We start from the raw sequence: 23841 nt of genomic DNA, 5'->3' as shown, positions 1-23841 counted from the left end.
CCACCTGCGATCCACAACGCAAATCTTGGAACAAAGAGAAGAAAAAGAAGAAGGACGCCGAAACAGGATGAGCACCCCCACCAACTCGTTGATACTGTTGCCACCCAGTGACGTTAACGACAAAAGCAACAACGTCAACAACTGCAAATGCGAGGCAATGAAGAGAGCAGGCAAGCGCATGGGACGCAGCCCACCCACCACCGAACCCCGCAGCGTCGCTCGCACCCTCGCTGGCTCACCACTTGCGACAGATTGGGAACAACAGCCAACCTGGGGATGGGATGAAGTAACCTGGACCCCGCTCCTTTTAGTTAGCCAGCCCCCCTTAGGCTGTGGGGTTTGGCTGTGGCTATGGTGGCTATGGCCGTGCTCACAGATTCTTCTCCCACATTCCGTCTCTCCGGCTCTAAGCCTCACGAATGCGGGGCCAGCGGGGAATGCCAGTCCATCAGTGCTGGCTGGATCTGTGGAGCCAGCCCACCCAATCCACCCAGCCAGGCAGCCATTCAATGGGATGGATGATTCATTGATCGCGTGGCCGCGACTACGTCGTCAACAAATAGGCAGTATTGTATGTGCCCCAGCGCTGCCGCGAGTGCCTTTCCCGCGTCCCCACCCGCGCGTTCTTCACGCGGCGACCTCCTCCTCCTCGCCGCCACTCCAAGCTTCGACTCCTCGCTTTCTTTTTTCCTTTTGCTTTCTATTTTTACTGTCTTTTACTTTTTTGTTCTCTTGCATCTTTAGGGCCTTTCTTTTGTGACGTTGCTTGATTCGTGACAGGGACAGGGACGTGGCCCATTCATTGATCCACTGGTGGAACTGTGTTAAGCTGACGTTCCTTGGTTATTGTATTCTTTCTTTTATTTTATTTTTCTTATTTTCCACAGACCGAGAAAGAGAGAGATGTGCATGAGTTTTTTTTACAGCCCTTTCGTATCTTCATTTTCGTTTTTTATTTTATTTTTTTCGTCTTCCTCTGTGGCATGTGATGTGGTCATGTCTTTCACCCACATGCTTTGCATGTAGACCTGTTGTCATGACAGTGTTGTACAGTTCTAGTTTGGCAGACATTATGGACGCTTGTGTTTTCTTCAAATGTCTTTGCATGTTAGTTTTTTCTTTTGTTTTCTTTTTCTTTTTCTATTTTGTTTTTTTTTGTTTGATATGCTGTTGTTTGGTGTACAGGAAAAATAAAATAAAATAAGACATGAAAAAAATATATCTATAAGTATGCTCTTATTCATTTATTTATATTTTTCAAATCAAATCAACTGAAAAACACATGTTTTTTTTTTCTTTTTTGAATTTAACTTTGAAAAGTATGTATTTATATATATATATATATATAGGCCTTCTTCTTTACTCAACAACAGAAATGGAAATTAATTCATTAAACAAGGTAAAATACTTTTCCATATTTTGGCATGTGTGTACAGAGATTTGTGTTTTATTTTTTCAATTTTAATATTTGACTTGGATTCATATCTTTGCATTGAAGTGTGCACTACCTGTAGATGATTCCTTTGCATGCAAAAGGAAAAAAGTAAAACAACAACAACAACAACAACAACCCTGAAAATCCATGAAAGCTTTCTTAACACTACCTGGAATGTAACAAACACAATAACCAGATTCAAGGTGTTGGGAGTATCACTCTCTCCATGACTACAAGCAAACATGACCACAGCAGGGTGGCATAAAAAAGAAATGAGGTGGTACAAATACTCAGCCTTTCAACCCATCCATAAAATAAAATATATTTTTTTGTAGTAATCTCATAACAACCTTTTTCCCCGTTGACAGGTTTGAATCTAGAAGCTTTTTTTTCCCCCTTTCAAAATGTGGGTTCATTTAGAGATCCACCTGGGCACTCCAGCCATGCACCAGCTGGTGAGACGTACACACAACATGTTACTCACTCAGAACCCCCCCCCCCCCTGATATTGACTTCTTTTCATCTCGTGTTGGACAAAAATCCCAAGCAAAAGAGGGAGCCCAACCCAACTGCACATTGTACTTTCAGACAAAACCGATCCAGAAAATGCTTAGATTCTAAGTGCCGTCTACCAAGGAGAAAGATATTCCAATCACAGGGGCTCAGTAGGAAGGAGCACTTTCACCCCCTTGCTGGAGGTTTTCTTAAGAAACTTCCACCCCCCATTCACATTCCAAGTCTTACATTTCAAACTGCTAGCTAACCTGTAACCACCAATTACTAACACACACACACACACACACATTATATATATATATATATATATATATATATATTGTTTTGTTTGTTTATTGTTTATTGTTTTTTTTTCATTCATGATTGATATCTCCTCCTCTATTCTCAGCACAGAAGTCGTCAGAAGAAAGACTTTCAAGTCAGGATGCGGTGGGAAGCAAAGAGGACTTTGCCCATCATCCTTTCCAATGAAGTAAAAGTGTGTGTGGGGGGTTGAAACGCGTGTCATAGTAATGTCGGATTACCTTAAACTGTGTCAGGCCCTTGAACCAACTCGTCAGTAACCGCGCTTGTACAAACCTAAAACCGCTTTGAAGAATGTAGAAAGATTCTGAATGGATTCCAAGCCCACCAATGATCTGCAAATATTAAAGCGACAAAGGCGGTGGTTTTGTGTGATGGAGGGTGGTGGTTTAACCTGTTTTTACGGACGGTTATGCTCAAGTCAACGACTGAGTTCAGGGGTAAAATGCAAAAAATGCTTTGAACATTTTTATCAATTCATCCACTGCTGCGATTCATTTTTTTTCTTCTACAGAACATCAGAACCTTGTTTCTTCACCCAAAACAAAAAATCCCCCTCCCCCCGAGATAGCTGAAAAACCTTAAGTTGACGGTTTTAAATATTCCGACATTAGTGGTGGAGGGATACAACAACGAAACCCGACAGGTAGATTTGTGAGATGGATCCTCCTCTTTTTCTGTCTGTCTCTATCATACGGTGTGGCTTCTATCTCTCTGGCTTTCACCAAGTGGCGGTGGGGCCATCGATAACTTCTTCCTCTCACTCACACTCTGTCAGTAAGTCAGTGAGTCTGTCAGTCTGGAGCATGATGCTGGAAACACATCAGCACTGCAACACCTCCACCCAACCAGGTTGTCCGTTTCCCAGCATTATTCGATGTATGTACGTCTGTATATAGTGTATGTATATAAACAAACATACACGCACACGAACGCACACTTAGTGGAATGTATTATAGGTAGAATGTTAAAACTGCAGTTTGCAAAATTGGGTGTCGAATGTTTCACGGGATAGTTGTATAATCAACGAGATACAGGATGAATGCGGATGCTAAAAAATTGATAGCTGTCCCTCGAAATCGCTTCAGAGCCCTTTGTGTGTTTTTTTGGACAAAATTCAGATTCGTTTTTCGTGTGATTGATTGTGCGCAGCAGTAGATCCAAACAGAGATAGAATCTGGTCCACAAAGTGGTTTGCCGAGGATGTGGGCACGTTGTGTGTCATAAATTTTTCCCCTCCCTCAGCTCCATGCGTAACGGTACAAATGCAGATCGAAGTAGAAAAAACAACAATTACAAATAAAAAGCAAGTATAATACTACTTTGAGAAGTTTGCTTTCGGGAGGGTTTTGTTCTCTTTGAAAGGTTTCTCAGAGCAACGGAAGGCATCTGCATCCTGATTTATGACGTCCGAAAATTCGATGAACATTGCAGAAGGGTAATGAGAAAAGGAAAGGAGTGTAAGCTGATAAGGATATAGGAAGGTAAAAGAATGTTTGAAAGCAAAAGAAGCAGAGAGAGGAAAAGAAAAATATGAAGAAGAAGGGAAATATTAGGAATCGAAGGGAACCCAATGTGCATGAAAGTTACGACTTGGAGCATTGCCACCTCAGCAGCAGCAGATCAGTTTTTGACTGAGTCAGCACTTTAATTCGCAGCCTCCACAATCTGTCTATATTTCAAGCTTCTTTTCATCGTGTTCATGTGGCACAATAAATAGATAGATGGATAATAAAGTGTGTTGTTTTATTTATCTTTTTAACAAAACATGAATGCTCATCACTCTCCAGGTTCAAACACAAGACATGCCTAAGGACATGCACCCTTCCAATTTTTATTCTGCGTAAGTAAATAAAAAAATAGACAAAAAGGATGCCATTATACTAGTTTCTTTGAAGAACGTAGCTCTATTTTAAATTATGGATTTTGTAAAATTGTTTTATTTGGCCTCAAATATCTCTAGCTTCCTTGATGTCTTCTCTCTTGAAAACCAAAATTTTAATATGTTCGTTTGTTGTTTGTGCTTATGTTTGGACTATTGACACAATCACCTTCTTGTTTTGTTTTGTTTTGTTTTGTTTTTTTTTTATTTTTTTTGTTTTGCGGAAATACCAGAACTTTCTTTTTAAATTCAATTATTTTGTATTCGGTAAGATGAATTACTTTTCTTCCACAACTTGAACAAAGCGAGACAGAATATGCACAAGAGAAACAACAAATTGAAGAATTCCAACAGAAGCTTAAGTTTTCACTGCAAGTCCGTTAACTCGCAGTCGAGTGATGCCACTCCCAAGTTGCGGATTAAGTGACAATGGAGTTTTTTGGGTTCACGCTGTGCAATCGCACGCATGCTCACGACCAGGCCAGATTAGAAGCTTCACTCTGGAGCCTCCCATCGTCACCAAGGTTCGTTCCTGGGATTCCATGATTTGAGATTTAAGGTATCATGTATCTTGTTCCACTTCTTTAAGAAGTGTTATTGAGTTTTGTAAACAATTGGCATAATGCACCATGGGCTAGGAAAGTTCAAACCTGATGCGAGTGTTGGACACAATATTATAATCATCTCACCAAAAGCCTTTACAAGCAATTAATCCTTCTTTCACAGTAAGGTTGAGTTTTTTCAAGTGTTCGAGTATCAGATTGACTGAGGATCCACATTACTAATCAGCCTGTCATTTTAAGTCTACAATATTTGATATCGAGGCACGAGATCCGTGATCGAACTCTTGGTGTATTGGTTACGAAGCTGCTCCTGATAGTGCGATGAGTAAAGGATTACAATCACTCTCAAAATAAATCCTGTGTTGCTTCACGGTCGCGTCACCTACAGAAGTGATTTGTTGGCACCTTTTAGAGGAAAACTATAAAATGAAGCAGAGCATAAAAGCAAAAGAATCTCCTAAACGTGGTTATGGCGGTACATCGAACTCCTACAACATGTAAATCATGAGCTCGAGTCACGAAACGAACGGTTTGTTGTAGAATAACCAGGGTAGAATAACACTTGCGTACCCTGGTGATCCAGAAGTGCGACCTCACAAACACGTCCTGTTCACAAGACGTAGATAACAAACTAATTAGTTGCGATTCGTTTGGAGATTTCTTCATGTTTGAAGAACTTCGAAAGTCTACCATGAAATAAAATGGATTCGAGGAGTCTGCGGGATATAAAAGTGGCTAACATGGACGGCCAAATGGGATTAAATCAAACCTCAAATCCGAAGAAATCCACACCTTCGAAAGCAAAACGTACAAAAATTGGTCTGTATAAGGTTGATGGTCACCTAATGTGTAATAGCGAATTCAGACAAGCACCCAAAAAGATACGAAGTGACAATATAACGGACAAATGGTCACCCCTACTACACACAGTGGCTTTCGTGATCATAAACATTCACAAATATGTGAATCTAGCGACAAGACACTCTTCAACCAAAAGCCCCATCACTATAAACCTGTTCAGTTGTATCGACCTTGCATCTTAATCACACAAGTGGGGCTTCTTGGAAATCGTTGTGTGGGGACTGCACTGCATTCCACCCAGCTTGCCGTTCCAGGCTGCACACTTGGAGCCCCTTCCAGTTCAAGTTGACGCACACGCTGTGCAGAGAGACCTCTGCCAATTGCAGCATGTGCGTTCTTGACTGAAAGGTGGTGATTCTCCAAACCTCCAGCGTGCGTCACCAATGGCTCGCGCATGAGACTGGTATTTTAGCGAATTTACACATACAACTTAGGGACTACACCGAAGAACTTGCCTCCTAGAAAGACTCAGCTGTGCGAACTTCCATTCGGCATGTCTTGTGCGAAGACACAAGACAAAGCTCACACGACGGCTGCGTCCTTGAAGTGACAAAAATTACCACCTTTAACATCACTCGGTAACACCTGGAAGGGTGAATTCACGGTGGATCCATCCTTTTTGACTTTCAGGTGTGGATTTAGAGTTTTTTGACCATCTGAAGGTTGTTCTTTGCACTTCTGCAGTGCTACCAAAGACGCACTGGTGGGCCCCGTGCAGCCACACATCTAATGACTGTTTCTCCGCCAGAGTGGATGGTTTTGTGTTGAATAATACCCTAAAGAGTGTACAGTAAGTTGGGACTTCTCCAGACTATGATCAAACTTCAAAGTAGGAGCATTCTTTCTTTTCCGTGCATTTGTGATACTAATATTTTTGGCACATTTGTAATAGTAATAGATGAGATTTGCTAGTTGGACAAATGCATGAGTTACCATTTTGTAACATTATATGAGAGCTATGCTTGTTTTAGGACAACAACTATGGAGCTTTGTTGTTGAGTGTGTCTAGTGCTGATTGCAGATTTCTTGCTACTACTATAAATTGGTGCTATTGTTGTTGCTATTGCTATCAATTGATGTTCTTAGTGTTGAAGAAGTAACTGCTATTGCAATTCATATTTCATCATAGCTTGGTCTTACATTTCTTTGCAATTGCTTTTGATATAACATTTGTTGTTATTGATTGATCTATTGTTGCTACTACAAAACTTGTTGTTAAACAATCTTGTGGCTTACTATTGCTCAATTAATTAAATTAATAATAATATTATCTTTGACCAACAATTGTATTGATTGATTATATGAGAGGAGCTATGCTACATGGACATTTGTCATGAAATATTTGACAAATGTATGTAAGTTTAATATGCATATGAATAAAACATCATAATATCTTAGAAGTATGAATAAGAAAATAAATGGGAGTTGAATAAAGCAAAAGAAATGGAAGTTGAATAAAGCACATGTATTAATTGCTCTTATTGTTAAATCCTTGTAGATGACACACATATGCAAATATAAATCAACAAAAGAAATGGAAAATGTTCTGGCTAAGATCCACAAGCCATGAAGGATTATTATTGAGATTTTTTTAATGAAGAAACTCCATAATCTTTGGTATGTTGATGGATAACCTTTCAAGAGGTTTTGTACCAAAAGCTTTGATATTAGGAATCAATATATTAAATATGATAGTGAAATAGACTAATAAAGTATGATTTTTCTTATGCAATAATATTAATATTTTAGTAGACAATAATAGATTATTTTTTTATAAGTAATAAATTTAGAATTTATTAGCATATAATCTACTATAAAAATTATAATAATTACCACTAGTTAAAGAATGTATATATTTTGAGCTTATTTTAAAAATTAAAAAATTAACCTTATTAATAAAAAAAATTATTTTAACAAATCATCAAAATAAACATGCTTAAATAAATGTATTTAAAAATACATTAGAATTTAGTTTTGAATCTAAGAAATCAAATTATAATAAAAAAAATGTGTGTAGACATGTCTTAGTTACCTAAGTTACTTCAACCTTATATGTTAAATAAATTTATTATAACATATTTATTTTAATTATATAGTATTTTTTATATCATTAGAATCATAAAATAATTACTTAATAAAATGTACTCAAAAAATATATTTTTTGTTCTAAAGTAGTACCATCTATCATATATATATATATATATATATATATATATATATATTTTAATAATTACCTATATGATTACATAGAAATAGATTAAAATAGATTAATTTTATAATATCTTCTAGAAAAGCTTCAAAGAAACTATATAGATGGGGTCTTGATTTTACATGTATTTGTAGTTGATTGATAGGTTAGAAACTTGGTAACTAGTTAATCATATGTTATACGTATTGATAGCTTGTAGAACAAATTAACTATATAGTGCACATAAAAAACTTGCCTTGTAAGTTAAGATATATATATCAAGGACTTGAATCTTAGAGAACTAAAAAATCAATACACTCTTGTGTCACTCAAAAAGAATAGAAAATCACTCAAAAATAATATAATATTAAATTAGAATCGATATTGCTAAAAATAAAAAGATTAGAAAGTCTTAAAATAAGACTAGGGACTAGAAAGATATCAATAAGAGTGAAGAAGGCTTCACTCTTGTTTCCATGTACACTCTCTAATTAGGAGATACGTGGCGATATTTTATAGGACCTTCAATTCTCGCTGATTTTTCTTGATATATGTCTTAACTTCCAAAAGAAGTTATTTATATGTGTACCATATAATTAGCTTGTTCTACAAGCTACTAATACATGTCACATGTGACTAACTTGTTGACTAAGTTTCTAGCCTATCAATTAACTACAAATACATGTAAAATGAAAGCAACATCTATGAAGCTTTTAAGAATTTATTTTTTAAAATATTATGAAATTAATCTATTTTTATATATTTCTACTTAATAATATAAATAATTATTGAAGTAAAAATATGTATCTATGACATTATCTTCTTTTTTAAGAACAAATATTATGAAGAGCAATCATCAACTTCCATGGATCTTATTATTTTCTATTTTGGTTTTCATAGATATCATCAATAAAAAAACCTTAATATTATTTGCTACATTTGTTAGATTCTTTATTGACTCTTATATGCATTCATTAATATCATATCCATGCCAATAAATAAGATATTCTAATTTATTTTGGTGTCACCTTAAATCTAAGACTTCTTCCACTTCAAATGCCAATTATGGTTGTCATCTATGACTTAATACTTTTGATTTTTTAAAAGTACATAATCTTTTGGCAAATCATTTATAAAAGCTACATGCAATAATGAAGGCACAATTAAAAAAAGCTCAAAAATGACAAAAGATCAATGCAGATGCCTATCATAAGGAAATGCCAAATAAGAAATGGTCCAAGTCTACATTCTTCTACTCAATAAATATATTGAATTGATCTTTTGGTACATTTTTTGAGTAGAAGAATGTACCAAATTATTATATGCAAACTTTGCCAATGGCAAAAAAGTTGTCCAATCTTCTTGTTGATAGTTGATAGTACATCTCAAATATTACTCCAAAACTTCATTCATCTATTTCATTTGCCTATCAATTTTATAATGAAAGATTGAAGATAATTTTATAACTATCTTGAATATCTTAAAAAAAAATTTCTAAAATCTTGATACAAATTATGTGCCTTTATATGATATAATATCTTTTAAAAAATTTATAATAATAGTAGATATTCTCAAAAAAAAACTTAGTTATTTTTTTACATGTAATAGATTTTATACATGATACAAAATGTACCATTTTGACGAAGCTATCTACAATCATAAATATAGAGTCATATGAACTTGAACTTAAAAGATCCATAATAAAGTCCATAGAAATAGAAGACTATAGTTGTTCCAAAATAGGTAATAGCTAAAGAAATTCTTAAGATCAATGACGAGGAGTTTTTGATCTTGAACAAATGTCTTATGATTGTATAAAGTCTTTTGTAGCCTTCAACATTTGTAACTATAAAAAATCTCTTGATATTAGTTCCAAAGTCTTGTTGTATCTAAAATATCATATGGTTGGAAAGTTGTGATGTGCTTAAAAAACACATAAATATGTGTGTTTTTTTTTGTGGAATATAGAAATAATATTTGAAATAAAATATGTTATTTTTGAACTTGAACTTAGAATTACTATGAGATGTATAAGAAGTATTTTTGATATTATGAATAAGAAGTTCGAAGGACATATTTGATTGAATTTACTTGAGAAAGGTGTTAGGGACCATATATAAGACAAGGATTCAAGACTAAAAAATGGAGTTAGCTTGACATTAGAACAATAATTAGATACAATGCAAGAAGATCCTGGTTAGACCACAAGAAGTGAATTGTTGAGATTGAGGATCTCCTCAGCCTCAACTCCTATATATATTAGGTCCTAGGAAGTTTCTTGAGAAATTTTTATAAAGCTTGGAAACAAAGCAAGGCTAAGATCCTTCTTTAGCAACTTCCTAAATCATCTAAAGCTTCCTAGAACCTTTCAGGATCTTCTATAATCTTCTAGAACTTTCTTAGAATCTACTAGAACTTTTTGGAATCTTCTTCAGTTGTATGTCTATGACATCACCTCCTCTTCTAGCTTTGAGGTCTTTGAGAATTAATGTTGTAACAAGTCAGTATATACTTAAGAAGTTGAAGATCTGTCGCATGGTATCTACTACATATTCCAATTGTTTTTTTACAAGGTAAATGATTCATAGGTCCTTGTAGCCATCAATAGTAGCCCAAGCCTTCTACTTGTGACTAAGCATGAACTTTGGTATCTTCATTATAGAATTGTCCTACAAACACTCCTTCTGGATGTCCTTCATAGGCAGATTCTATCTCAAACATAATTATCAGTGACCTATTATTAAGTATCCTTTAAAGTCTTCATGGTTCAAGTGGCTCTTCATCTCAGGGTCGTCTTTGCAAGCTATTTAGTTGAGATGGTATTATTGGCAGTGCATCTATATCTTGACTATCCATATCATATAAAGTAGATAAGACCAAAAGAATATAAACAAGCTATGGTCGTGAACTCAAAATATCAACTTATAATGTTTTAAACATTTGAAAAAACTACCTCTTCAAAGGTTGCCTCCTCTCTTTCTTTATAAGGCCAAGAACTAAGAATCTTCATGGTGAAGCCATCTTACTAAGCTACCATTTTTCATTTTTCTACTTTTGGTCTAGATAGATGTTGTTGATGGAACCTTTGAACCTTCATTTGTGCATTTACAAGGTTGCTAGCTAGTTCCTACATGCAATCATTAATATCATATCCATATCAATGGACCAAATATTCAAGCCTTCCATATCTTATCCTTGAATGTAATACATCTTCTACCTCAAATTCAACATGATCATTGATTTCAAATATATGAGGTTGAGGTTGTCTTCGACTTAGTATGTTCAATTCTTTATACTATTTTAAAAGTGAAACATACAAGACTAGATGAATCTTCATAGATGAAGGTAACTCCAAGCGATAAGTTACATTATTAATTTATTTCTAAACACAAATGGTCCCAACCTTCAGTAGTCCAACTTATGATATGGCTTGTTGGTTTTTATATTACGTCAAAGAAGCCATACTTTGTCACCAACTTAAAATAGAGGATGTTCCTTCCACAATTCTTCCACATATAGCTTATAATATTGTTGAGTCCTTTCTAGGTGAGTCTTCATGGTTGCTTGAAGTTCAGCCAACTTTGTAGCAAACTCTTCTATTGCTAGATTTGTCGACTTTGAAGGTTCTATCATATCCAACTTTGGATGATGATCATAGTTTGAGTAGAATGGTATTTATTACGTAGATGCATAGATTATATTATTATATGTAAACTCCACCAATAATAAGTAAGAAGTCTAATTATCTTATTGATAGTTGATGGAGTACCTCAAATATTGCTTAAGAATTTGGTTGACCTCCTTTCATTTGGCCATCAGTTTAAAGGTGGAAGGTAAAAGAAAGGTTGATGTCAATCTTAAGAATCTTGAAGAGAGCCTTTCAAAACCTTAATACAAATTGTGGCCCATGATCTAACACAATGTTATCTGACAATCCATGGTAATGATAGACATTGTTAATAAAGAGTCTTGTAGTTCCTTCACTAGTAATTGACTACTTACAAACTATAAAATGTGCTATCTTAGTCAATCGATCAACAACTACAAAGATAGTATTAAATAAATTTGATGGTAGAAGATCTGTAATGAAATCCACAAAAATAGATGACCATGATTGTCTTAGAATAGGAAGGGATTGAAGAAGTTTATATGGCCAATGTCAAGGATTCTGCAACCATGAATAAATATCACATGATAGTACGAGTTCTTTAATATCTTTCCACATTATAGGCCACCAAAAATCTTTAGACAAAAGTTCCAAGGTCTTGTTGAATCCAAAATATTCGGCTGCAGGGAAGTCATGGCATATTTGAAGAACGTCCAAGGGAGTTGATCCTTCAGGAATGAACAAACATTCTTCAAAAAATAAGAGGTTGTCTTCATAATTGAATTTAAAAGATTCTTCAGGAAGGTTGTTGGCAAGACACTTCATATTAAGAATAAGAATGTCTGTGTTTGAGGCTTTACGAACTTGATCAAAAAATAATAAGTCCATAGACATTGATACATTGGTTACTCAAAGATGAAATTGCTCAAGCTTTAACAAGGTTGCCGGTTGTTGATCATATATTGCTTCGCCTTCTTTTGGTTCAAGGTAGGAATGTCTTCATAATACATTTGATAACGTTTGTTGGTTCTTGGATTGATATGTGATGCAAAAGACAAATCATGACAAAGATATACTTCAACGAGCTTGGCAACACTTCAAGACTTAGGTTGATATGAAATATTCAAGATTCTTATAATCTGTATATACAATCACTTAATGAGAGGCGCCTTCAAGTAAGTAGTATCATTCTTGAAAAGAATCTATGATAACAAGTAAGTCTTTATCGTAGATTTTGTAGTTAATTTTTGTCGCTAAGAATTTTTTAGATTAGAATGCAATTAAATGAAGTTTATTATCTTCTCCATATTACAATAAGATTCCTTTCAATACAAAGTCTAAGGCATCGGTTTCCGTAAAATAGGGCTTGTTAAAATCTATATGTATTAAAATTAGAGCTGTTGTAAAAGCATTTATTAAGCTTTGAAAAACTTTTTCTGCTTCAAGGCCTCAATCGAGCTTGTCCTTGCATGTTAATCGCGTAAGTGGAGCAACAATCTTGGTATAATTCCTAACAAAAATCTTGTAAAAGTTTACAAATCTAAGAAAGCATTGGACATCATGTACAATTTTTGGCTTTGCCCAAACAATAATTACTTGTACCTTCTTTAGATCCATAAAAAGATTTTTTTTGGAAATAAGATATCCAACAAATTTGACTTGAGATGCATGAAATTCACAGTTCACCAGTTTTACATATACTCCAGTACTTTGAAGCTTTTTGAGCATAAGGCAAACATATTTTTTTTGGTCTTCTAGTGTTGTATTGCATGGTTTTCTATCTGGGAATATATTTGGTACTTAGCTGTAGAGAATTTAATTTTAACTTATTGGCCAAGCTCTAATAAGTTATTTAACCTTAAAAATAGAAGACAAATAAATACTATAATATTAAAAAGATATTATACTAATAAATCCTTTTATATTTAAGAAGGTTTGTACATAATACTTTCTAAAATATCTAGAAATTTTCTAACATTCTTAGCTATATCAAATCATAGCTAAGCATTTACTGATAGATTAGATTATTAATAACTTCAAAAGAAATCATCAATCTCACCTCAAAAGCTCATCTTTATATAAAAGTTCAACCATAATTCTATATATCCATTTTCAACATATATATAAAGTCTTGGCTTCCAAAATACTCCTTTAATTTGTATAAAATGCTCAAGTTATAATAAAATCCCTTCAAAATATAATATTCCTATAAAAGATTTCTTCTTCCTGAATTTTAGAAATTCATATCACTTGATCCAATTATTCAAATTTTTCTAAATTTACAAATATTATAGAATTCATCCTTAGGTTTTATCTTTCAAAAATTCAACTATAAATTCACTACCAATTTTTTGGCACCTTAAAAACCTTAGCAGGTACTCTAAAACCCTAATTTATAAGCACCTAAGTACTATTTTCTTCATATCTCACAAATCAAAATCTAAATGTTACAAAACTATGTATAAAGTTTAGTAACATAAAAATATACATTCTTAGAAATTCTTAGCCAAAATCTTGTTAAATTACACAAGATATAGTTCAAAACACAACTATTGGTAATTCAGGTCACTTACAACTCCTTACATTCCAAATGCTGACTTCAACTTCTAATATCTCCTTTATTCATCAAGAAATATACATAAAGTATAGCCAAGAAAGTGCTCTCTTCAAATCAAATCGCCAATCTTTAGTTGCTTTCTATATGCGTGCGTTATATCCAAAAGAATGACAATAAGTATGAAATCAATACTTCAACTTTGAGCACTTATATCTCCTTTATAAAAACTCCAAATGATTGAAAATTTTCACCAAAACCATATCCGAAAATCTAAACCTACAGACTTTAGCCTTTGATGTTCAAATCCTCCCAAAAAACTAATTCTAATCTCTAATATGGCCTCAGGCAGCCTCCTTGAAGCCCATTGGTCATGATTTTTGACCAATAGGAATGGAGATTTTCATCATCCATTTCCATTCATCTATATGGCTACTCTACACTCTCTTTTTGCTATCAAAATCCCTCTCTAATTCTTTATTTTATAAGATTTATATAATATATGCTCTAATTACCAAATAAAAGAAACAAAATAAGACTTCAAGGATCACCAATTTCTTATAAAGGTTACTCTAAATATTTAAAGTTACTACCAAAAAAATCAATTTCAAAAGCGACTATCAAAAGAAAATAAAGTTATACAAATTCTAATAGTAATCTTTTTAAACAACCTCCTTTTAAAGTAGTAATTTAATCACACTCTACAACTAATTAAAATCTAGTAAAATGGTGCTCATCATGTTGCTAAGTAAATTGTACATTAAATACATAATCACATTATTTTCACATGATAGCCAAATGATAACATGACACTGGATTCTTGGAAAAGATAAGAATATCATTCAAATAGATCACAACAAAGTCATTGAGATGCTTGCAAAATATGTCATTCATTAAATGTTGGAATATGGCTGGTATATTAGTAAGTCCAAAAAGTATGATATTATATTCAAAATGTCCATATCTAGTGTGAAATGCTATCTTCTATTCATCTCCTTTCTTAATGCATACCAAGTTATAAGCACCTCGTAGGTCAATCTTCATGAAGATCTTTTTTTGGTTAAGTTAATCAAAAAATCTAGATATCAATGGCAATGGATATCATTTTTTTACTGTGATTTTATTAAGACCACAATAATCAACAAACATTTATAAAGATCCATCTTTTTTCTTCACAAATAATATTGGAGCACTAGCTGGCGACTTGGAATGTCAAATAAAATTCTTAGCCCGATTTTTCTTAATGTATTCCTTTAAAGTTGCAAGCTCATTCTGGGATAAATTATATATGGGTTCAAATGGTGGTTAAGAACCTTCTTGAAGGTCAATTGTACAATCGTAAGGACAATACTTTGGCAAAAATACTCACATTTTTTTTTCAAATACATCTATAAAATCCTTGTACACCTTTAAAATTATTGTAGTAGCAACTACAGATTTTGATTATGGATTTGCATAGACACTAAACAAAGTACCTTGTTTGGCCGCCTTCACACATGCTCTAGCTTTAAAAAATAAATATTATTTAAATTTTGGCTTGTTGAGTGTTAAAAGCTTTTTCATAGATTTGCAGGTTCTATGATCTACTAGAAGAAATTCTAACTTTTGTGATACCTAATTTATTTGTGGATTGTATTTTTCAAGCCATGAGAGTCCTAAAATGACTAGACTTGACAGTGAGCTAATGATGTTGAATAGTACTTGGCTGCTATGATTGTCAAAGGTTATTTTTAATAAAATTGTTTTATAAGTGACATCTCTAGACGATAAAGGTCGACCATCTTTTACTTCTACATGTACAACTTTGGATTTTTTGATCATATAGATTTTGTGTGATCTAGAAAATTCTTCATCAATAAAATATGCAGGGGCTCTTGAGTCAAGTAATACATGACACTCTAGTTTTATAACTCCTAATCATATAGGTATAGTAAAACAAGGGGAACGACAAGCAAAGAGTACAAGATCTTTTTTGATTTATGATAGTGAAGAATCTAGCGGCATTATTTCTACTATAGTTGGATGCCTTTGTTTTCCTACAATGCTTTTGATGATGTAGTTGCATTCTTCACTTAATATGTACATTGGTGTTTATTTGAAAAATTATTAACCTTATTACCAAATTTTCCACAATATAAGCATAGGCCAAATTCCCTTTGACGTTTTTTTTTCTTGCTTAGTATGAGGTTTGAAGCAAATTCCATCAATCTGGATATCTTTTGCTTCTAAATACTCATTAAAATTGGATGGTGAAGAAGCTGTAAAATAAATCGTGTATACATGTGATATAATTGAAGAACATTTATCTTGTTGTTATTGAAATAAATATTTATTGCACTTTATAGCTTGACTAATGGTTTCATTGAGAGTTAAAGGATCTGACATAGACAATAATAAGTCCTTGACATCGTCTCTTAATATCTAATAAAATTGGCTAATTAATGCATCTTCTCTCTAATTTATATCATATGCTAATTGTCAAAAATTTGAAGCATATTTTGATGCAGAATGTATTCTTTATTGAAGGCTTTGAATTTTAGTTGTTTTAGAATAAACCTTATCATATTCACCAAATGCTTCTGCAAATACTGCCAAAAATACTTCAAAATTATACAATATAAGAGATTTTTTTAAAAATAATGGAGCAAATCAAGATAAAGCTTAATTTGATAGCAAAGTTCTAACCAAATTAGCATGAGATGCTTCAGTGGAATATCATTGAGGTTGAAGCAAGGTGATTAGTCGTACTTAGTTTACAAAGCCACAAAATTTTGAGTGGATGCCATCAAACTCTTCTGAAAGACTGATCTTTGGTTTTTTTACTGCTATTGTTATTAGATCATTGCCTTGAGTAGATGTACCTCCCATATTTGAAGCGGACATAGTCATGTGAGAATTTGGAACTTCTATTGCGATTTGATGTGGTAGTTGAAGCACTCTAGCTTTGACTATTATGTATGGTCATATATAGTTCTTCATTCTACTTTGACAGAGTCTCTGTCTTGATCTTCAATGCTTCAAGAGCATTAATAATAGAATCTAATTTGATATCTTTAGAGTCTATTATATTGATTTTTTTTTATCTTTTTCCATAGAAAATCAAAAAAATACACATCTTTGAAGGAAAAAAAACTTGATCTATAAAATATATATATAGATATATATATATATATATATATATATATATATATATATAAAAACCAAAAGAATATTTAAAAAAGAATAATATTAGTTTAGAGGAGGATAATCTACAACCTCTAGAATGCTATAGTATTTCCAACAAGAAGGATAATCCACTATCTATTAAGAAAGAGTAAGCTCTTAATATTATTTTATGGCAATTTTGACAAACTGTTAGGGACCATATACAAGACAAGGATTCAAGACCAAGAAATAGAGTTAGCTTGATATTAGAACAATAACTGGATACAAGGCAAGAAGGTCTTGATTAGATAACAAGAAGTGAGTTGTCGAGACTGGGGATCTCTTCAATTTCGACTTTTATATACACTAGGTCCTAAGAAGATTCTTGAAAAGTTTCTGTGAAGCTTAAGAACAAAACAAGCCTAAGATCCTTCTTTGGTAACTTTTTAAATCATCTAAAGCCTCTTAGAACCTTTTAGGATCTCCTATGACTTTCTAAAACTTTCTTAAAATCTACTAGAATCTTCTAGAACCTTATTCAGTTGTATGTCCATGAAAAAAAGCTTGAATCAATAATTAATGTTGATTTTATTGCTTGAAGATAAAATTGTTTGAAGTTTAAGATAATCATACTATGTTAATCAAAAGATGCATCTTCTACTTTAGATATAAGATAAGAATGTCTAAAAAAGATATTTGACAAATCTTATTATTTTTTGAGTTGATTGGTGATCTTAGAATCAAATCTTTATAAAGACATGCTTTAACGGGCTTGGCAATGACTCAAAACATGTACAAACATGAAATATTTGAGGCTCTTACAATCCATATATATATATATATATATATATATATAATGAATAGACTCAAGGCGTTGTCGTAATGTGTGAAGTCTTTCTTGAGAATGCTCCGGGCACCTGGCTGTAGAAGGAAGAATAGAAATTGCGATAACAAAATCCTAAATAGAATACTAACAATGCTCTAATTAGACTATAATAATGGTAAACAAACGTAACCCAATTCAAAATAACTCAAAGAAATTTCAAACAAATAATAAAATTCTTAAAGAAATATTAGAATGATCACAAATTTTACTCAAATATATGTCAATTCAACCTTAATTTAATTCTAGTTAAAACCCTATTGAATTTCACTCAATTTTAGACCAAACCTAATTAAATCTTAAACCCTAATAATTCCTAAATCCTAAGTCAAATCCTAAACAAATCTTAAATTAAATCCTATTCCAAACCCTAAAACCTAAACCAAACCCTATTCCAATTCTAAATTCTAAACCAAACCTTAAATCAAATCCTAACCAAACCCTAATCCAAACCCTAACCAAATCCTAAACCCTAATCCAAATCTTGGTAATTCCTATGACAGATTTAAACCTCAATATCTAATGAAAAAACCGTTGATCTCAATTCAAAATTTGCACACTTCTTAAAAATCAAGTTCAAAACAAGAAAACAAATTTTGAAAAGGATCGAAGTTACCAAATTGACAAAAACCTCAAAAAAGTGTTCGGGTGTTAGCCGGCCTCCTTCTCCAATCTTGTTGCCAACCTTCCAGAGCCAATTACTCTTCTTTGCGCTATTAAATTGGTTTCAAATTTCTTGTGGACATAGGAAAAGAAGTCTAATATCCTTTCACATAAGTTTTACTCCAATCCAACCAGTAGATTGCATGAAATCTTAAAAATCCTCACTGGATCTAAAATTCTATTTTTTGAGACCTTGATTCACTTAAACCTCAATATCTCTCAGTCCAACCGTTAGATCAAGCTCAAATTCACAACATGTATTTAAGACAACTATAAACATGAACCCAAAAAAATTCATCCGTAGATCTGCAATAAAACTCTCGAAATCATTCAAAACATAAACCCTATTTTATTTCATAAAACCCAAGTCATCCGAAAAAAACCTCAACTTTGCAAAGCTCTTACAAATTCATATCAACTCCAAATCACCCAAAATCAACGCCCATAGAAACCTCATTCAATCTTCTCTCAAACCCCTTTCTCCGATCTACCAAAGAGTCCCGGAGTCGTCATCAAGACTCGGTTTTGTGCCTCAGGGTCTGATTTCGACCTTGGTTCATAACCGGCCCTCTCCGGGTATCAATATCTAGTTTTTCTAAGTAAATTTTTTCTAGAATTTACTTTTAACTTTCTTTTAAAGATTTCTATATCATTTATTTTCCCAATCTACTTTGATTTGCCTTACTTATGGTACTACAAAGTAAGTAGAAGTCACCTGTCTAAAAGGCAGCATTGGTACCTTTTAATTTTTCTACCCCTTTGGCTATTAACTATATTTCTAAGATAATTTGTTCTAATAATTTGAACTAAGATCTCTTAAATTATAATAATCTCCACACTCTTTCACCTATTAATCGTGTTACATCACGACAGCGTCTTTTGTATAATGATGCTATTCTTGAAATAAATCCATGATTACAAAAAACTCTTATTGTGGATCTCATAGTTAATTTTGATTGCTAAAAATTTCTAGGAATAGAAAGATATTAAATAGAACTTATCATCTACTTCTATTTGTGACAAAATAACATCCATAGCAAAATTTAATATGTCTGTTTCCATAAAGAATGCCTTAGAAAAATTGACACAATATAAGATTAGTATAAAAATAAATGATGTCTTCAAGGCTTCAAAAGATGCTTCAGTTTCATTGCTCTACTTAAGTTTGTCTTTACATATCAAATGTATAAAAAGAGCCGCTACTTGAATTTTTTTATAAAGATCTAATAATAATTAACAAATGTCAAAAAAAATTACATATCTTTGACTGTTTTTGAGATATTTCAATTTATAATAGTATATACCTTTTTTAGAATTCATCATAAGACCATTTTTTGAGATAATGTATCCTAAGAAGTCAACCTGAGTAGTATGAAATATACACTTTTTTATCTTAGCATATAATCTTGTATTTCTTAATTTTTGTAATACATGACGAATATGAACTTCATGTTCTTTTCTATTCTTAGAGTAGATTAAGATGTCATCTAAATAATAGACAATAAAATCATCAAAAAATTCATGAAAGACATCATTCATTAGATATTGAAAAGTAGTTGGTACATTTGTGAATCCAAAAGGCATAACATTATATTCAAAATTCCTATACCTAGTTTATAATATAATATTTTATTAATTTCTTTTTTCAATATGTATTAGGTTATATGCTCTTTGTAGATCTATTTTTTTATAGAATTTTTTTTGATTTAATTGATCAAAAAATCTTAAAATCAAAGATAGAGAATATCTATTTTTTATGGTAATCTTGTTGAGTCCTTAATAGTCCACATTCATCTGTAGAGATTCGACTTCTTTCTTCACAAATAAGATTAGAGCCTTGACTAGAGATTTTGAATGGCATATGAAGTCTTTAGCCAAATTCTCATCAATGTACTTCTTGAGTGCAACCAACTCATTCTGTAATACGCTATGGATTGGTCCGGATGGTAGTTGAGTTCTTTTTTGAAGATCAATAGAACAATCATAAGGACAATACTTTAGAAGAATATTTGTATATTTTTTTATAAATATCTTAATAATCTTAGTATTAACTTAAAATGCTACTTAAAATATTTTTTTCATCACTAATAGATATCTCATATATAGCAAAAATTAAGCCTATTTTTGTAGCATACATGAAAGTTCTTATATATACTAATAATGATTTGGATATATCAATCTTATAGATTTTTACTTGCATATCAAAATCTTGGGCTAAATTATAAAAAAAATTGAATCTATTTGAAGATTATATTTTTTAATCATAATAATCTTAATATGATTAGATTAAAAAAGATCTAATTATATTATATTACTAAACGATTATGACCACTAATTTTTAATTCTAAAAAAATAATTTTATGTATAACATCTCCAAAAGACAACCAATGACCATTTATAATTTTTACATGTAGAGGTTTGGTTTTTTTTAACTAAAGATATATCTTGTTTTTTGATAAATTCTTTGTGTATAAAATAGGCTAAGATCCTCAAATCTTACAAATTCTAGACTTTGTGATTTTTTTATCCTAAATAAATTTCTATTATAAAACAAGATGAGGGATCTAAAAAAAGAATAGAATCTTTATTATGTATTATACAAGATTTTAGTTGCATGATCCTTATTATAGCTGAAAAAACTCCTTTTTGAAACACATTGACTTTTTTGGCAACCATGCTCCTCATTTTGTGATTGCGTTTCTTATATGGATAATATTAAATAATGTGCTTGGATTTTCCATAATATAAGCACAAACCTTTTTAACAATAATAAGGTTTTTTTTGCTGAGTAAGAAATTTAAAATGTATTGTGTTAATTTGCATAGACTTTTACTTGAAAAAGTATAATCAACGTCAATAATAGCCCTTTAAATTAACTAATTCAAAGTAATAATATAATCCTATTTTATAATCAATTAAAATCTAATATTATGTCTCTTATTATATTATATATTAAATATATATGTATATTATTTTCACATAATAGCTAAATTCTAACAAGACAATGTATTAGAGGTCTTATAGAACATTGCTACTTAGCTTCTAGTTAGATAATATATATGGATTCAAGAGTGAAGCCTTCTTTACTCTTGTCAATGCCTTTCTAGTCCTTAGTCTTGTTTCAAGACTTTATAGTCTTTTTGTCTTTAATAATAGTCATTCTAGTTTAATATTATATCATCTTTGAATGGCATTGTAGTCTTTTTGAGTGAAAAATGAGTGTATTGAACTTTTAGTTCTTTGAAGTTCATTGAATCCTTGACACCATTTTATATTTGAATCAAAAAGTGAATTTTATCCTCATATCTATAATGTATTGTTCTAATAAATTTGATTTAAAATAGTGATTTAATAGTTGAATTTTAATTTAAAAAAATTAGTTTATAAATCCTAAAAAAATTAGATCTATTATATATTAAAAAAATAAATAAAATAAAATGATTTTATTAAGATCTAAATAAATTTAAACATATAATTATTACTTTACAAAGCTAAATATTAGAGAAATTAAAACATTTATCTAACATGTATAGGACTTTAATTTTTGCAATATAATAAACTTTGATCTTATATTAAATTAAATTCATTAGAAAATTCTATTAACCATATTTTTTTAGTTATTTTATAAAAATAATATATTCTACTTTGATTAATGAAAGAATTGTAATAGAATAGAAATTTGACTTTAAAAATAAAATTTGACCAATTATTATAAATAAATAAAGTATCATAAAGTTGTATTTGTTCAAGTTTTTGAAAAAAATTAGCATTAATAAATCTCATCATATTCTCTTCTTTCTTATATTGTGCATCGAATATAGTGCAAAAAATCATAATAACTTTTAAATAAAAAAATATTTACTTTATTATTTTTTAATAATCTCTTATTGGATTTTTTATGTATTTATTTATTATACTTAAAATATAAAAATATAAAGTAGATATAACATCATTGTGTACATAAAATTTTCTATTACATTTATATCCATAATATTAGATATATTCTCTATTTTATTATTAATTCAATGATAATTTATTAAAGATGGTTTTAATATGTGATGTTAGAAGGGTAATTATTGGTGTTTTTTTTCTATATCAAAATATTTTTTTCTATTGTATTTTGTCTATGATATTTAAAGTTTATATTTCTTTTATCTCTATAGATATCAATACCTAAAGCTCTCTTGGAAAGTCTTAAATATTTCATATGAAATTCTTAGTTTAGTTGCATCTCTTACTTATGTGTATTAAAAATCTCTTTTGGTGCAACCAACATATTTTTAATATAAATATAATATAATCATGTAAATTAGCATTTTGCAAGAATTGAACATTATATGTCTACTACTTATAAAGAAAGTTCATGTCTTCATTGATTCATTTCTTTCATTTATATTAATTTTTATCTTTTATAGCTTCTTCAAATAGATAAGACAAACTATTTTTTTATACTTAAAATAAATAATAGTATATTTAGGTAGCTAAATTTATTAAGAAATTTTCTTTATTTTATGATATATAAAAATATTTAATTAGTTTTTTTAATATAAAATATCTTAGATGTACTTGGATTCAAGATCTTTTCAATATTATGTGAAGGTTTGAGAATATTAAGCTTTACTTCAAAAATTGCAAGTGTAATTTGATTGTTCAATTCTTTGTAAATATCAATATCTTTCAACCTATGTATTTTATTAAATTTTATATTTTTCTTCATGATAATCTTACTTAAATTTAAAATTTTAATATTATTTCTTTATTTATTTTTATATTTTTTAGAATCCAAGAATATAAATTTCTTAGCCTTAAAATTCATCTCTAATAATTTTGCTTATTGAATAGAAACACATATCATAGACATTTATAAAAACTAGTATATCAACTTTTTTATGGAATAGAATTAGATAGAAGTAAGTTTAATTATTAATATCTTGTTGAAAATACTTTTAAAAGTCTTGTGGACTTGGATATGACTTTATACATAATTGTAGGTAATTGATAGGTTAAAAAATTTGGCCAAAAAGTTGACCACATGTTGCATGTGTTAGCTACTTACATTACAAGTTGGCCACATGTTCACATGTCAAAAACTTGTGCTACAAGTTGGACATACATCTTATAAGTTAGACACTTATCATATGGCATGTAGGACGTTGGAACATAGCTTCTTAATAAAGAGTGTATATGGAGGCAACTGTAAGGCCTTCTTTATTCTTGTCAATACATTTCTTGTTTCTAGTCT

At 31.1% G+C, this 23841-nt stretch overlaps 2 protein-coding genes across 2 annotated transcripts; one reads left to right on the top strand and one right to left on the bottom strand.

Annotated features, from left to right (window-relative positions):
* The first annotated feature begins 2464 nt into the window (after positions 1–2464).
* Positions 2465–4226, top strand: LOC141045402 (uncharacterized). The gene is made up of 3 exons (XM_073534057.2): positions 2465–3106; positions 3407–3513; positions 3689–4226. The coding sequence occupies exons 1-3, from the start codon at positions 2914–2916 to the stop codon at positions 3716–3718; spliced, it is 330 nt and encodes a 109-aa protein (XP_073390158.1). The 5' UTR covers positions 2465–2913; the 3' UTR covers positions 3719–4226.
* Positions 4227–4810: 584 nt separating this feature from the next.
* LOC112282792 (uncharacterized) lies at positions 4811–6117 on the bottom strand. Its single transcript, XM_073534056.2, has 3 exons — positions 5731–6117; positions 5270–5305; positions 4811–5081 (listed from the first exon to the last, which is right to left on the bottom strand). The coding sequence occupies exons 1-3, from the start codon at positions 5954–5956 to the stop codon at positions 4996–4998; spliced, it is 348 nt and encodes a 115-aa protein (XP_073390157.1). The 5' UTR covers positions 5957–6117; the 3' UTR covers positions 4811–4995.
* Between the last annotated feature and the right edge of the window lie 17724 nt (positions 6118–23841).

This window comes from Physcomitrium patens, chromosome 5 (genome assembly GCF_059467195.1).
Source record: "Physcomitrium patens ecotype Gransden chromosome 5, ASM5946719v1, whole genome shotgun sequence".
Classification (NCBI taxonomy): Eukaryota; Viridiplantae; Streptophyta; class Bryopsida; order Funariales; family Funariaceae; genus Physcomitrium; species Physcomitrium patens.
Note: the sequence above shows the minus strand (reverse complement) of the source record. Positions and strands in the feature narration are given on the sequence as shown.

Excerpts from the sequence above, each read along its gene's own strand:
- LOC141045402 (XM_073534057.2), top strand. The coding sequence starts at position 2,914 with ATGGATCCTCCTCTTTTTCTGTCTGTCTCTATCATACGGTGTGGCTTC. Across the intron at positions 3,107-3,406 it reads CAACACCTCCACCCAACCAG|CAGTAGATCCAAACAGAGAT; the intron begins GTTGTCCGTTTC and ends GATTGTGCGCAG. Across the intron at positions 3,514-3,688 it reads CCTCAGCTCCATGCGTAACG|AAGGGTAATGAGAAAAGGAA; the intron begins GTACAAATGCAG and ends TGAACATTGCAG.
- LOC112282792 (XM_073534056.2), bottom strand. The coding sequence starts at position 5,956 with ATGCGCGAGCCATTGGTGACGCACGCTGGAGGTTTGGAGAATCACCAC. Across the intron at positions 5,306-5,730 it reads TTGTGTGATTAAGATGCAAG|GACGTGTTTGTGAGGTCGCA; the intron begins GTCGATACAACT and ends TCTTGTGAACAG. Across the intron at positions 5,082-5,269 it reads CGCACTTCTGGATCACCAGG|GTGACGCGACCGTGAAGCAA; the intron begins GTACGCAAGTGT and ends TCACTTCTGTAG.